Source organism: Herpailurus yagouaroundi, unplaced genomic scaffold, assembly GCF_014898765.1.
Source record: "Herpailurus yagouaroundi ecotype Mexico unplaced genomic scaffold, PumYag 140, whole genome shotgun sequence".
NCBI lineage: Eukaryota > Metazoa > Chordata > Mammalia > Carnivora > Felidae > Herpailurus > Herpailurus yagouaroundi.
The window spans coordinates 24,203,929-24,218,004 of NW_024412395.1; the positions used below are offsets into that span (position 1 = coordinate 24,203,929).

General features: G+C 33.8%; 1 protein-coding gene across 4 annotated transcripts in view; it reads right to left on the reverse strand.

Annotated features, from left to right (window-relative positions):
* Positions 1–14,076, reverse strand: part of LRP1B (LDL receptor related protein 1B) — a 1,898,953-nt gene that overhangs the window by 580,066 nt on the left and 1,304,811 nt on the right. For all 4 annotated transcript variants that reach the window (XM_040474969.1, XM_040474970.1, XM_040474968.1 and 1 more), the window contains exons 30-31: positions 1,867–2,041; positions 971–1,065 (exon numbers count right to left, since the gene is read on the reverse strand). In XM_040474969.1, the coding sequence (XP_040330903.1) occupies positions 971–1,065; positions 1,867–2,041 (270 nt within the window). The remainder of the gene's footprint in view (positions 1–970; positions 1,066–1,866; positions 2,042–14,076) is intronic.

Here is a 14,076-nt window from a genome sequence, read left to right on the forward strand (position 1 = left end):
GGTGACACTGCACCTTTACCGAATCACCAGTAGTAAAATGAGCTCCTTCAAATAAGGATACTACCACATTTCTAAAACTAAGAAAAAATGCTGAAAAGCTTCATAGTGAATTGACTTTCCCCCCAGAATTAAAAATACACTATGTTCAATTCAAGGCAATTATGACTTTCTTTTCTACATTCTATCACTCTCATTTAATGTGATATCAAAATCCAGGTTCATTACTGGACTTTTTTAAAAAGATACTTGAGATGACAAATAGGCAGTGTGATAAGCCTTGCCTCTTAAAATTAAGAGGAAATATAGGAAAATAGGAGGAAAGTGTGATTAGGATTTGAAAACTATGTACATTACAATGTAAATCTATCTATGCATACATATGTAACATATTAACTTCTAAAAGCATCTCCGTAGTTAAATTTTTAAGAGATGTTTTACGGATAGGCATCAGAGCTTTCTTTCAGCACGATCGAGTTTTATCTAATGATTTAAATGGTTAGCAAAGGTAGAATAACAAACCAAGCCAATCTACTCCATAGTGAATAAAAAACTGCTGAAAACTAAACAGTAAATACTTATATCATTATAACTACTAATAACAACACAATGACGATCAGGGACGCCTTGGTACATTATATTGCCACTGCAGCAATGTATCAGATATTCACCACTGAAAATATGAGATTAAGTAATTACATCAAGCTTTAAGTGACTTCAGTACTTAAGATACTATAAAAATTCTCATATCAAAATACGTTATCTTTCTTATCTAGAAAAAAAGAGTGTTTCCTCCTTCACCCACCTAGACCCAATGGATTCAATGAGAGTGATAAATTCTTGAATTTATATCATTAATCTGTAATATTTCCTTTCAGGCTCTAGAACAGAGATATATTATATAAGTACAGGTTTGCCATATTAAAAACTGCAGTGACTAACTATTCAAAAAGAAAAAAGCAAACAAACTTACCAACTGGTTCCTTTTGATTTTGAAAGAGAATCTTGCTATTACTGCCATCCATGTTTGCCATGTTAATTGTGTTTCCATCTGTCCAGTAGAGTTTCCTTAATTTAAGAGATATGCATTAAAAATATTAGATGTAGGCCTACTTGCTGACCAAAAACTTACACTGAAGAAGAAAGTTAGTACCAACGTAAATTCTTGGCTCAGGATGAATTCTTTTTAGCAAATTGGTGAGACACTTAGCGACAGTAACACACATGTGTGCCTCAGAAGAAAGTATCACTCCTGCTTTTTCCTGTCATTGAAGGACAATCATCTCACTTCCTTTTTCCCCCTACATTCACAACTGAAATATCTATGACTATCGTAAATCATTTCTATGTAAAGTAATTCATTAAGATTGAATCTTCTTGGTTTAGAGAAACCAGATACCAAAGAAGAAAACAAAGTCACTTCAGCCATTCCCATTGAAAGCACTGGGGAGAAAGTATTTTAGCCCTACACAAGCTCTCTCCATGTGTATATGATGATTAGCCAGAAGGTGGGAGAATTTGAGCTACTTAGCAGTTACTGTAACATCAGCATGCAGTAAATATGTTACTAATAACTGGTATTTGAAATGAAATCAGTGACTTTTCCCTGTACTTCTTTTTTTCTTTTTTTATTCTGAACTGTTACTCCTTAGAAACATAAATTAATAAAATGCTATAATAATATATAAAAATCTGATTTTATGCAGATACCAGAAATCTCTAAGCAGGGATCTCTTTTACAATTTTCATATTCACTTTTTTTACCGTATGGCTAATAATTCCTCTGAATTAAACACAGTTTTTATATAAAATCAAGGTAAAAATGTGTGAAACTTTTGAAAACCTTTACAAAAAATAATCATACTTTACCCCCTGACTGGGTGAGCTGCAAGACACTGTGGCTTATCGATTCCATGGATAATTGAGGTTTTCAAAGAGCCATCTAGTCGTGCCACATTAATTTGTGTTTCATCAAATTCAGAGCTAACCCAATATAAATTACGTGAGACCCAATCCACTGCTAACCCTCTGATACTCTGAATATCTGTAAAACAGGAAAGAGAAAATTAAAAGTGAATGAAGTTTCTCATTCTTTTTGACTTTCCAAAGTAAGTCATTTTCTGTCTCAGGAAAATTTAATTTACAATTTAATTCGTTAGCTAAAATTGTACAAGATTGTAATCTCATTCCCTTATCAGCCCTTCTTAAGGCATGAATAATCACTAATGTCTTACTGCTGAGCCATTTGAAAACCTGAAGCAACAATTAGCATTGAAATTACACTAACACTCAGTGATTCACTAGTAAATACTTAGGAGCAGACACAGGCAGCAGTCTTATGGTCCAAGGTGACCAAAATTCAAATTAGAGTAACAGCTTTTTCAGTTGGTAGCACATCTTTCTAGTCAGGAGAAAGTACTTGTGGGCTGTCAACAAATGGGCTATTTTACGTTTGAAAGTGCCAATTTGTTCCTGAAATGAAATAAAACAATTCAACTTTCCTAAAACAAGATCACCAGAGTTGAACATCTTGCAAAATAGATAATTAACAGAAATGGACTGAGATATGAGCAAAGAAACAAAATCCTTTTAATATTCCTCCAACGTGGATTCTACAGAAATTACTAAAACCTAATTAAGTTTCAATTAATTCATTACTGCCTATATGAATATTTGGGTTGTTATTCCTTGATTATTTAATTAGGCATCTTTAAAAAAAGGATGGAATTTAGGCTTAAATACAATTGTATACTTTAATTAGAAACAAATCAAAATCAAGTGTTAAAAATGATGGATCCTATGAAAGCTTTTTAAGGTATTTACTAGAAAATCTTTTTAACATATTAACATATAAAGTAGGCCCATTTAGTCCCCAATCTGTGGCACTTGAATCCTCTAATTTGGTTTTGTCTTTATTTTACACAGTTCTGTTATTTTCAAGCATACTGAATGTCCAAAGCTCTTTAGACTAGTGTTATTCAAACTTGTAAGACACCTGGAGACTGTTAAGAGGAAGATTCTGATGCAGTAGGTCTGGGAAGGGGCCTGGCATTTGGCAAGTTCTAACTTGCTCCCAGGCACTGCTCCAGAGCAGTGGTTCCAACCCAAGCGCCGCTGGAACCACAGAGCAGCTGTTGCTGAACTCTCCACATTGTTAAATCTTCCAATTTTACCATTGTTGAAAGATGCCACGACGCTAGATTTTTCATGTGCAAGTGACAACACCAGATTTGTAAAATTTGGCAATTATTTCAAAATTTAAAAGAGCAAAATAGGACATGGAGACCTGGTGGTTCTAGGTCTGTTATACTGTCAGTATTGGCCCGGTAGGTTCCAGCGTCCGTGTATGTCTTTCCAAACCTGACAGACCCTACTTTCTGCTCAAAATGCTCTTATTATTTCTAAATAACTTTGAATCACAGCTCCCTTAGAAGGTATCTTCCATGTTTTTATTCTCCTCTAATCAACAACCTTTCCTCTGCAAGTTACCTTTCATCATGAATTTACTGGTAAGTTGGTGAATCTCAAATGTCAACTTTTTTTTTTTTTTTTTGATCCAACACTAGAAATTTCTTTTTAGTTGTCCTCCTCTGGATCCCTCTTCTTGAGAAAAAGTACTACAACACCTCTGTAAGGCTAAACATGCCATGTCTGATACTTATTTATTTGCCCCATCCAGGATATTTATTCCTTCTTCTCCTTCACCCTCTGGACTTAATTGGTTGCTGAGAGACAGTCTGGCTATAATGAGAACACCTGGCTTCATGTTCTAGGTTGGGTGCCTATTTTTTGTCTTTAATCAAGTCACTTAAATTTCAGCCTCTATTCTTATCAGGAAAATGAGGCTAATTACAGATAATACATAGGATTGCTGGGAATATTACGTTAGATGATGTTATTTATTCGGTTTAATGCAGGGTTGAAGGATATTTTGCCAATCCAAGGACTTAATATTTTCTGCATTTTTTACTCTGGATTGCTTGGTATTGGCAAAAATAACACAGTATGTTTTTATTTTCTCTAAAATACATGTTTTCCAAAGGTTTTTGTTTTTATTTTTTGGCTGTTTCTGCTGTTCAAAATCCTTTTATTTATTTCTGATTGACTCTTAATCATATGGTCTAGAGAATACATTGCACTCCTACATTGGAAAGCATATTCAAATGTAAGCTATTTTTTTTTTCAACGTTTATTTATTTTTGGGAGAGAGAGAGACAGAGCATGAACAGGGGAGGGGCAGAGAGAGAGGGAGACACAGAATCGGAAACAGGCTCCAGGCTCTGAGCCATCAGCCCAGAGCCCGACGCGGGGCTCCAACTCCCGGACCGCGAGATCGTGACCTGGCTGAAGTCGGACGCTTAACCGACTGCGCCACCCAGGCGCCCCCAAATGTAAGCTATTAATACCTATTTAGTCCTTGTCAGTTCTATGGTTCATGCCCTCTCAAATCTATTTCTGTCTTTAAAATTGCAATAGCATCCATTCTTTTTCCTTATCCAACCAAATGATTCAGTTGCTGCTAGGTTATTTTTCTGACTGGAGAGTTCTGCATCATGACCTTTGTTTGTCCCAAAGATATTCAGTAGCTTTCAACCACTCAGAAAGTGATGTCTAAATTCCTTAGCCTGGCTTCCTGTATAATCTGAATATAACTACCTTCCCAACTTTGTTTTTCCACTATTTTTAAGGAATTACCTTACACTTCAGTCGTACTGATGTGTTTTCAGATTTCCAGACTTATCCTGACCTTTTGAACTTATAGGGCATTACCTGGAATCCATACCTTATTACATTTCCCTCTACCTGAATCTCACACAAAAGTAAGTAAGCAGACAGACAACATCACCCTTCAACCACAAAAACCTAATCAATTTTATGTCCTAGCCAGAAAGTTTGTCTCTATCTACCTAACAACAGGACTGTATCTGGTCAATCCCTTTGTACTTAATGTGATGGTTATTTGCTGACATATTACTACTCTTATATATATTTCTTGCAGGTAGATTCCTTGCTAATATATCTTTATAGTGCTGCTCTCCAAATGTATACAACATTGCTTCAACATAAATATTTTTAATGAATTGATTAATAAATTCATGATATATATAATCTATAATTTTAAGGATATGTGACCTGAGCTAGAAATATCAGATAAGGTCCTCAAGTTCATTCTCAGGAGTACATATACAAAAATATACTGAGCCAATATTAATCATCATTCTTTATCCTTACCTTTTTTTCTACCCACCATTTAGAGCTTCTAATTACCAACTTTAAGTCTAAAATAAAACTTTTGTAGTTTTTGACCATTACTAAACCCATGTCTGTTTTCTATTTGTTTGTTTGTCTGTTTGTTTTTCAGAGCAACCTGGCAAATTCACCATAAGGATGGAGTGGGATACAAACTGCCATGTTTAATGACAGTTTTCTTTCCTTGATAAAAATGTTAAAATACTATTTTGACTCTTAACTCTTGTTTTCAAGTAAGTCAAAGACCTCTGAGCAAATTTCACAGAGGACTTAATTTTCTATATTGAGGGACCTTTACCTTTTTTGAAAAGCTTTTATTGCAATAATATTCTCTGAAAAATGATAAACTATACCATTTAAATGATTTATCAAGATCACAAGACAGACAGGAAAGTCTCTAAGTGCTAACACAGACTTGTATGTTAGCTAAAACCAGAGAGAAAGGCAAATGGGAACACAGAGGCTGGTGCAGCTATAGGGGCAAAAAGTTGAGAAACCAAATCAAGTGATAATCCAGAGATTCACGGATCATTAGTTGCTTAGTGCAATACAGATCAGTTCTTAAATGCATAAAGACTAGGAAAGCTAAACAAGAAAAATACCAGGTATATTAGAAGAGTATACATCCTCAATGATACAGGTGAATAGGAAAAAAATAAATCTCCCTGCTTGCTTAAAAAGGAGAATAACTGAGGGGAGCCTGGGTGGCTCAGTTTGTTAAACATCCAACTCTTGATTTCAGCTCAGGTAATGATCTTGCAGTTTCTGTGTTCAAGCCCCGTACTGGGCTCTGTGCTCAAAGTGTGGAGCCTACTTGGGATTCTCCGTATCACCCTCTCTCTGCCCTTTTTTCTGTCTCTCTGTCTTTTTAAAGATTTAATTTTTTTTTAAAAAAAAAGGAAAATAATTTAAAAATAAAAACAAAACTTATTTTTGCTGTTCTTTCTCTAAGTACAGAAAACAAAACTCAACAAAACCAAACCTAACCCAAACAAAACAAAAGAAATAAACAAAAACTTTAAGCATTAGTTTATACTGGGGCAACAAATGACTAGTCTGGTTGGATGGGGGACAAATCAAATTTAATTGATTTCCAGTTTATTGTGACTCCCTTTCCCTCCAGCAGAAGAAAATTCAAACCCTCTGTGGAAGAAAAACGTATTCCTCAATGTAGGCCCTCAGAATTCCCTAGATTGAGTTCATTCTCATAATAGATCAGAACACAAAAATAAAGCACACACAGAGAAATGAAACATAAGAGCAAGGATTAAGAGAAAACTTCACAATAGGTTTAAACTTCCAGAGCTTACCTGTTTTTACATTGTTGTGTGAGATAAAGAAAAATGAGTGGAATATTTTAAATAAAAAAATATGCTTTGAAATAATAAGTCAATAATTTATTTTAAAAATACCCTTGGAAGACATAAATGATAACCAAAAAATAACTTATAAATATTTTTTAAAGTAATATTAAAAAGAAACAATTTATTAAGTGGATTAACCAGCAGCTTAGATATAATTCAGGAATTGATACAAGACAAATTAAAGGAGTTATCCAGTGCCAACACAGAGAAACAAGAAGATTAAATGAGTTGGAGGTTAGAATGAAGTCTAGCACATCTAATCAAATTTTGCAAAGGAGGAAATAGGCTAGGTTAGAGAAAATGGTCAGAGATAATATTTGAGGGTTTTTTTCCTCCCTGAGCTGATAAAAAGACACGATCCCATAGGAAGTAAAACAGACTCTAGAGGCCTAAATAAAAACAGTGCCATGAAGACAGAGAAAAAATGTTAAAAGCATCTCGAGAGAAAAGACACAACACCAAAAAAAGAATGATAGTTAGATAAACATGGAGATTCTCAATAGCAACAAAAAAATGCAAAAATTGTTGGAATAATATCTGTCAGCAAAGGGTTGAGAGAAAATAACTTGAAATTTGTACTCAACAAAATTATCTTTACATCTACATGTCAACAATAACAAAAGTATTTTTTATTTAAAAAATGGGTAAAGGAATGGAATAGTCATTTGTCCGGGGAGGATGTATAAATGGCCAAGAAGAACATGAAATGATGTTCAACATCACTAACCATTAGGGAAATGCAAATCAAAATCACAATCAGAAACCACCTCAAACCCATTAGGATGGCTACTATAACAACAACAACAACATCCAAACATTCACAAGGAGGTAGAGACATTGGAACCTTTCTGTATAACGTTGGTAGGAATGTAAAATGGTGCAGCCTCTGTGGGAAACTGCATGGCAGTTTCTCAAAAAATTAAAAATAGAATTACCATAGAATCCAGCAGTTCCACGTCTGGGTATATACTCCCCAAAATTGAGAGCAGGGTCTTGAAGACACACTTATGGTCACAGCAGAATTACTGACAGTAGCCAAAAGGTACAAATAACCCAAATGTGCATCAATGGATGAATGTATAAAAGTTGTGATACATATATAAAATGGAATATTATTCAGCCTTAAAATAAATTCTGACACTTGCCACAATATGGATACACCTTGAAAATATCAAGCTGTGTCAAATAATCCCTTCACAAAAAGACAAATACTGTGTGATTCCACTTCTAAGAGGCATTTAGGGCAGTTAAATTCACAAAGGAAGTAGACTGATGGAAATTTGGGGAGTAAAATTACCTGGTGTTGGGAGGAGGGGGTATCAGGAGTTGTTGTTTAATAGCTATAAATTTCAGTTTTACAAGATGAAAGGAGTGCTGACGATTGGTTCACAATGTGAATGTACGTAAAACTATTGAATTATATACTTACAAAGAGTCAAGATGATAAATTTTATGTGTATTTTACCACGATTAAAAAATATCTTCCAAAAACAAAAGCTAAATAAATATATTTTCAGAAAATATATCAGGTTATCACTAAACTAAAGGAATAATTATTAAAGGATATAATTCAGAAAAAAGAAAAATGATCAAAGAAAAAAAGGCCTTAGATGAAAGAGGAATGGGGTAACCACATAAACTGGTTGAGGTGTAGATAAATCTAAATGAAAAAAATAAATAAATACAGCACAATGGTTGTCAATTCTCTGCTTATGAAATTTATTTTTTTCTTTCTGTCTCTCTCTCTCTCTTTTCTTTTTTTTCTCTTTCTTTTCTCTCTTCCTCCCTCCCTCCCTCCATGCCTCCCTTCTTTCCTTCTTTCCCCGACACAGTGGACTTGCTGACACCAGCATCTTGGAGGTAGGCATAAATTAGGCTTTTACCCAAAATCATGTATGTCTTCAAAAAAGGAGGGGATCCCAATGCTCATAATTTTCTGAGGAAAGATATGGTTATATCCAATCAAAACTCATTTGAAATGAGCTTCTAGGCAATTACATATCTGTTCTAAGGGGCCATGTTAAAAAAAAAAAAAAAGCAAATTGGTAATATCTTTGAAAGCTGTCTCAAGGGAACTTGGTAAATATTAAACATCCCATTTGTTGCAACTATGAGAAACTATATACACACACACACATATATTACCATATTTAATACATGGTATGCAAATTAAGAAACAGCCTAAGAAATAGAATATTACAAAACACTTTAGGAGCCTTCTATGTACACCCTCACTAATTTTATGCTTCTTCAACTCTGAATAATTTAGTATTTATCATTGTCTTGTTTTGTTTGTTTGTTTTAGTTTTAACCCATATGTATGTATCCCAAACCTATGTTGTTGTTGTTTTTCCTAGAGAATATACATCTCAATCTCCTAAACCTATAATTATTTGTATTTTAGATATGCTGCTGATTTGGGAAAATGTTTAAAGTAAGGCTGTCTCCTTTATTTTCATTTAGATCAATGTCTCCAATATCTTTCCAATTATCTGTTGAACTTCACCTCTCTCCCAGTCATCAGGTTCAACTACTTCTATATCTACCACACCCTTGGTGTCTGTCACCTTCTTATACCTCTCATTGTTCTAGTCTAATTTTTACTCTAGATTTAGAACATTTCTTAAGTTCCTAGCTGTAATTTTTTTAAGTTTATTTATTTATTGTGTGTGTGTGTGAAAAATTTATCATTTTTCAATATTTCAGATTTCTATCTGATTTATCTTCAAAAGGGTCTGAATCACCTATAAACATCTATAAAAATTTTCAGTGATTTCCCATTGCCTTTAGGGAAAAAAAAATACAAAAATACAAAACTGCTGCTCATCCTGACATAAGACCTTCTCTGATGTGCTGTCACATTAACCTTCTAAGTTATTCTTCTGGAAGATCTAGCTACCGCTCACTACCTGCACCTTTCCACATGTAAAGTGTCCAGAGCTTTGTACCTCCTGATATCTCAACCTGGATTGATCAAGCTACTGGTTCCCCAAAGGTCTAGTTTGACTATTACTTCCTAAGGTAATTAGATAATTACTTCGGTAATTCCATATAATAACTTAATACTCCTTGTGCTAATTTCCTAAGTAGCTGACACCCTTATTAAACTTCATATTTCATTTAGCCTTATATTTTAGTTAGTTGTTTATATCTCATTCTTTTACCAGATATGAAGCTCCCTGAGGTTATGAACTGTCTTAACTAAATAAAGCCATCTTTCTACCCATCTAATGTTCCACATATATAATCCATACATATATAAAGCCTATGGGGGGAAAAAAATAAAATTCTATCCTTCTAACTAAAAGGTAAAGAATAAAGATAGGAAGTATGACTCAATTAGCACACATTGCTGTAGATACATAGTTCTCAATGGAATGGCATTTATAGGTGTGATTTTGCCTTTCTTTGTTTTTCTTTTCTCTTTTTTTTTTAAATCACAGATGTTGACATTCTTCCATAAAAGGCTTTCCTGGGTGAAAGTGAAAATTGAAATCCCACTCAGAAAGAGGCAAAACAACAGATGTTACCTATCCAAACTTTCTACTTTAATTCAAGGCCTGGTTCCAAAATCTAGATCTCACTATTATTACTGACCTGTTTTCATTTCTTTCAATCTCTCTGGACCAATTTTCATAATAGTTTTTTTTCCTAAGCATTTATATTACCATATTAAATATGGTGTTTTGCAAAATAGAGGGAATGAGTGAATCGTTAGTACTCACTGACAAAATAATTGTTGGCAGAAGTGGATAACAATTTCAAATAATAATGGAAATCTACTCTGAAATAGATCCAATTAGATTCAAAGTATCACTGAGAATTAAATTTTATATAGTAGCAATGTGATCAAAAGGTTGGCATTTGAAGTGGTTTATATTTTTGTAGTTAAAAAAGCATATGATTATATGATAATTTCCTACCATGTAAGAGAATGTTCTTTATAAATAGATATACTTCTAATTCATATTAATCTTCCTTTTGTTCATTTTAGCATCTGCTTAACTTAACAGTCCAGTTCATTCTGATGGTAGATGACTCTAATACTGAAAAATACTTTGCTGAATCAATTGTATTTGCCCAAAGTTGAGGCCTTAATTTTCCAAAGATGAAAAATGTATACTTTACCTTAGAATAATGAGGCACACCAGGAGATTTTCCTAATAAAAAACAAAATTTTATTGACAGTAGCTTGGAATCTAATAAAACTGCCAACATATTTCTAAAATCTTTTTCTCATATTTCAGAAAACCAGTAAAACTGTTGACACTGGGATGGAATGACCCCCAACTTCACCCAGGTACTACTAAATGAACTCTGCAGAGTATGCTGAGTGTATATTCAGTGAACATTGGAAAGAAATATTTGTACAAACCATGTGGTTACAATAAAGTTTCTGCTCCCTACTTGCTGAAGTTCCTTATTTGTAAAAGGAAGGGATTCTCAGGAGGAAACATAGCACAACTTCAGAGTCAAAATCCAATTAGGATGTAACAAAGCTCTGGTATTTCCTAGCATGGCAAACCTGAATTAAATGCCTCCTCATTTTTAAAAGCAAAAAGTAACATTTACCTCAAACCACTGACCTCAAAGCACTGTATGGAGAATAAATGATAGATTAAAGAGGAATAGATACAAATGTGAAACTCAACTATCTTACTCCTGGTCTGTATAAGGAACTTTAAGGTGTATTAACTAATGTCTTCTTTTTTTTTTTTCTTCCTATGTAAATTGTAAGTGAATTTCTTGTCATGTTATTTAGAGCTTGGGGAGGGACAATCTTGTATCCAGTAAAGTACAATAATCCCGGGTAAGATTATGAACATTCAGGAGAGGCAAATGAGAATAAAAGGACAACACCCAGCCACTTGGGATGAAGTCCCAAATTCTTTTATTGTAGGGTAATGAGGATGATGGGAGCTGTAATCATACAGTCCTAAGTATGAATGTGCCCCCATTGTTTCCTCATTTTATTTCTGAGACAGAGTTTTAGCTTTTAGGACTTTAAGCTTTCTCCTCTGCAGAACGAAAGTAATTCTTAATTACAGGTTTGGAAAGATTATATGAGATAATGGTGCTTGTCCCATTAATGGCAGCTGATATTATTTATCACATCAGAAAAGTAAACCTGGAAGTATAAATAATTGAAAAATATTTGGACCAAGCAGTGACTCAAGTATAAGGATTAATTACCACCAGAGAGTCAGGCCACAGACCACTAGCAAGAACATTTGCCATGAATTGTTAGTTACTTTTTCTTAGAATAAAATTATTTTTGGTTTTTGTGAAAGGGACAAATATACATATGGTAATAAATATTTGTTAATTTATACTATGAATGAGCCTACAGTCATGTGTTAGTATTTATGCTTATAATGAAGTGTACCTTGTACAAGTCAGTATAACAAATAGCTCTTGTAGGTAGTACATAAATTAAGAATAGCTTAGTACTTCAGGATATGGAGAATGACAAAGCAGGCAAACTATTTCTAGACCCCTTCATGAAGGCTTGACCCAAAGAGCTTCAGTGTTTTTCTGAAAAAAAAAAAAAGGTCTGCTTCGGGCAATAGACAAATGTAGAGTCTGATTTTTGAAGCAAGTTTCACATTAGACTTAGGCTAAGGAAGATAAGGAAAGAAAGCATCTCTCAAGAAAAAGTCCAGTAGAGGAAGGATAGCAAAGTAAGAAAATACAGAGGCTGACATGTAAGAAGTAAGAGAAAGGTCAGACAGACATTCTTAGGGAATCTAAAAGATGAAAGGATAAAATAAAGTACAATTACTGGCAGGATTTGAGATACTTTGATGAGCTCACAAACTGAACTGTCAAAAGTTCATCTCAAGCTTTCTAATAATGGAAAGATAAATCAGGCCTTAACAAGGTTTCACTCTGGAAAAAAGGAAATCACAACTTCATTCAACTTGTAGGGTAGCCAGAAATGAAGGACTTATCCTTGACAATGCCTATTCCTCAACTTTCATATCCAATTAAGTTCCTTTATATTTTCACTCTTTGATATTTCTATAATTCTCCCACATTTCTTGATCTCTATTGTTTCCTTTCTAGTCCAGGTTTCTATCACTTCTTACTAAAGCCACTATAGCAGCCAGTAAACTAGTCTCCCAGAGTCCATGGCCCACCTACCCCCTACCCGAGACCTCTTCAATTCTCTACTAAATCTAAAAGCTAGACTATCTTTTCCAAAGGCAAACCTAACTATATAGCTGTGCCCTCCTTAAAACACTTCCTTAGTTCTCACTATTTTCAGTACTAGCATAAAAATCAACAACCTGTAAAGGCTGGAGTTATTTGGTTTCTATTTATTTCTTTACCTCCATCAACCTGTATATAGTGTGTCCTCTTGTTCTCTGCTCAGTCAATACTGATCCTCTTTCAATTTCTTATTTTATATAAAGTATTCCAATATTTGTCAAAATAACTGAATTAACGATAGTTGATCCTAATGAATATATGTATTGTTAGTTAGAAAATTTCATGGCTCAATTTTTGTTAATAATTATAGAGTTTCTTAAATGAAAATAAGTCTTTGAGATTTTCTCAAAGACAAACTCCAAATTACTACTGGCTATCAATCTATAATTACAGACAGAAAATTGTCCCCATATTTTCCTGAGGTATCACGTCTTTTACTTCATACAGTTCACAAAGCTTTTTGGTAAGGATTTCTCATTCATGATAAAGTGCTTAACAATTTTCTGTTAGACATTGATGAATTTCTTATGAGAAGATCACCTGACAGTCAGTCTCGGGAAGCACCTAATGTCCTTCAACTGATCTTTCAAGGTGTTTAACTGATCTTTCAAGACCATTACCTAGTCTAACAGTGGTTATCCAATCATTCCATCTTACCTCTGTAAAAAAAAAAAAAAAAAAAAAAAAAAAAAAAATCCTGTACAAAGAAGAAATCTTTGCATTAGCCTTTTTAGAAAGGTTCCTCTCTTATGGCAAGTTTGAGATAAATATTTGAATAAGCTTATAACCAATTCATTTAAGTCGCCTTAACAGTACTAAACTTAGATGAGTAAAGAGCTAGCACAAATAAAAAAGCACTTTAGTGGTCAAATACTCTCAGATCTACTAGTGGTACTCAAGCCAGCTTTCTAAGTATGATATGTGGAAAACTCTTGAAAACCAGTGAATTTAAAACCTGTACTTCTTATTGCTTTCACTAAGGGACTGATCCTTGTTCAAATAAAGCCTGATTTAAAATTGTTAGTATGCCTCAAAACATGAGAGTTTGCTATATCTATATGGATTACTGATCACCCTTTCTTATATCTTTTTCCAAATCACTCTGTCATGCTTATGGAGCCGGAAATTGAACAGGCATATCTTGTTTGGTTTTGCAGTAGTGGAAAAGAGCAGATACTCAATTAAGTTACACTAAAATAACAACAACAACAACAACAACAACAACAACAGACCAAGAAATCACACTTTAACA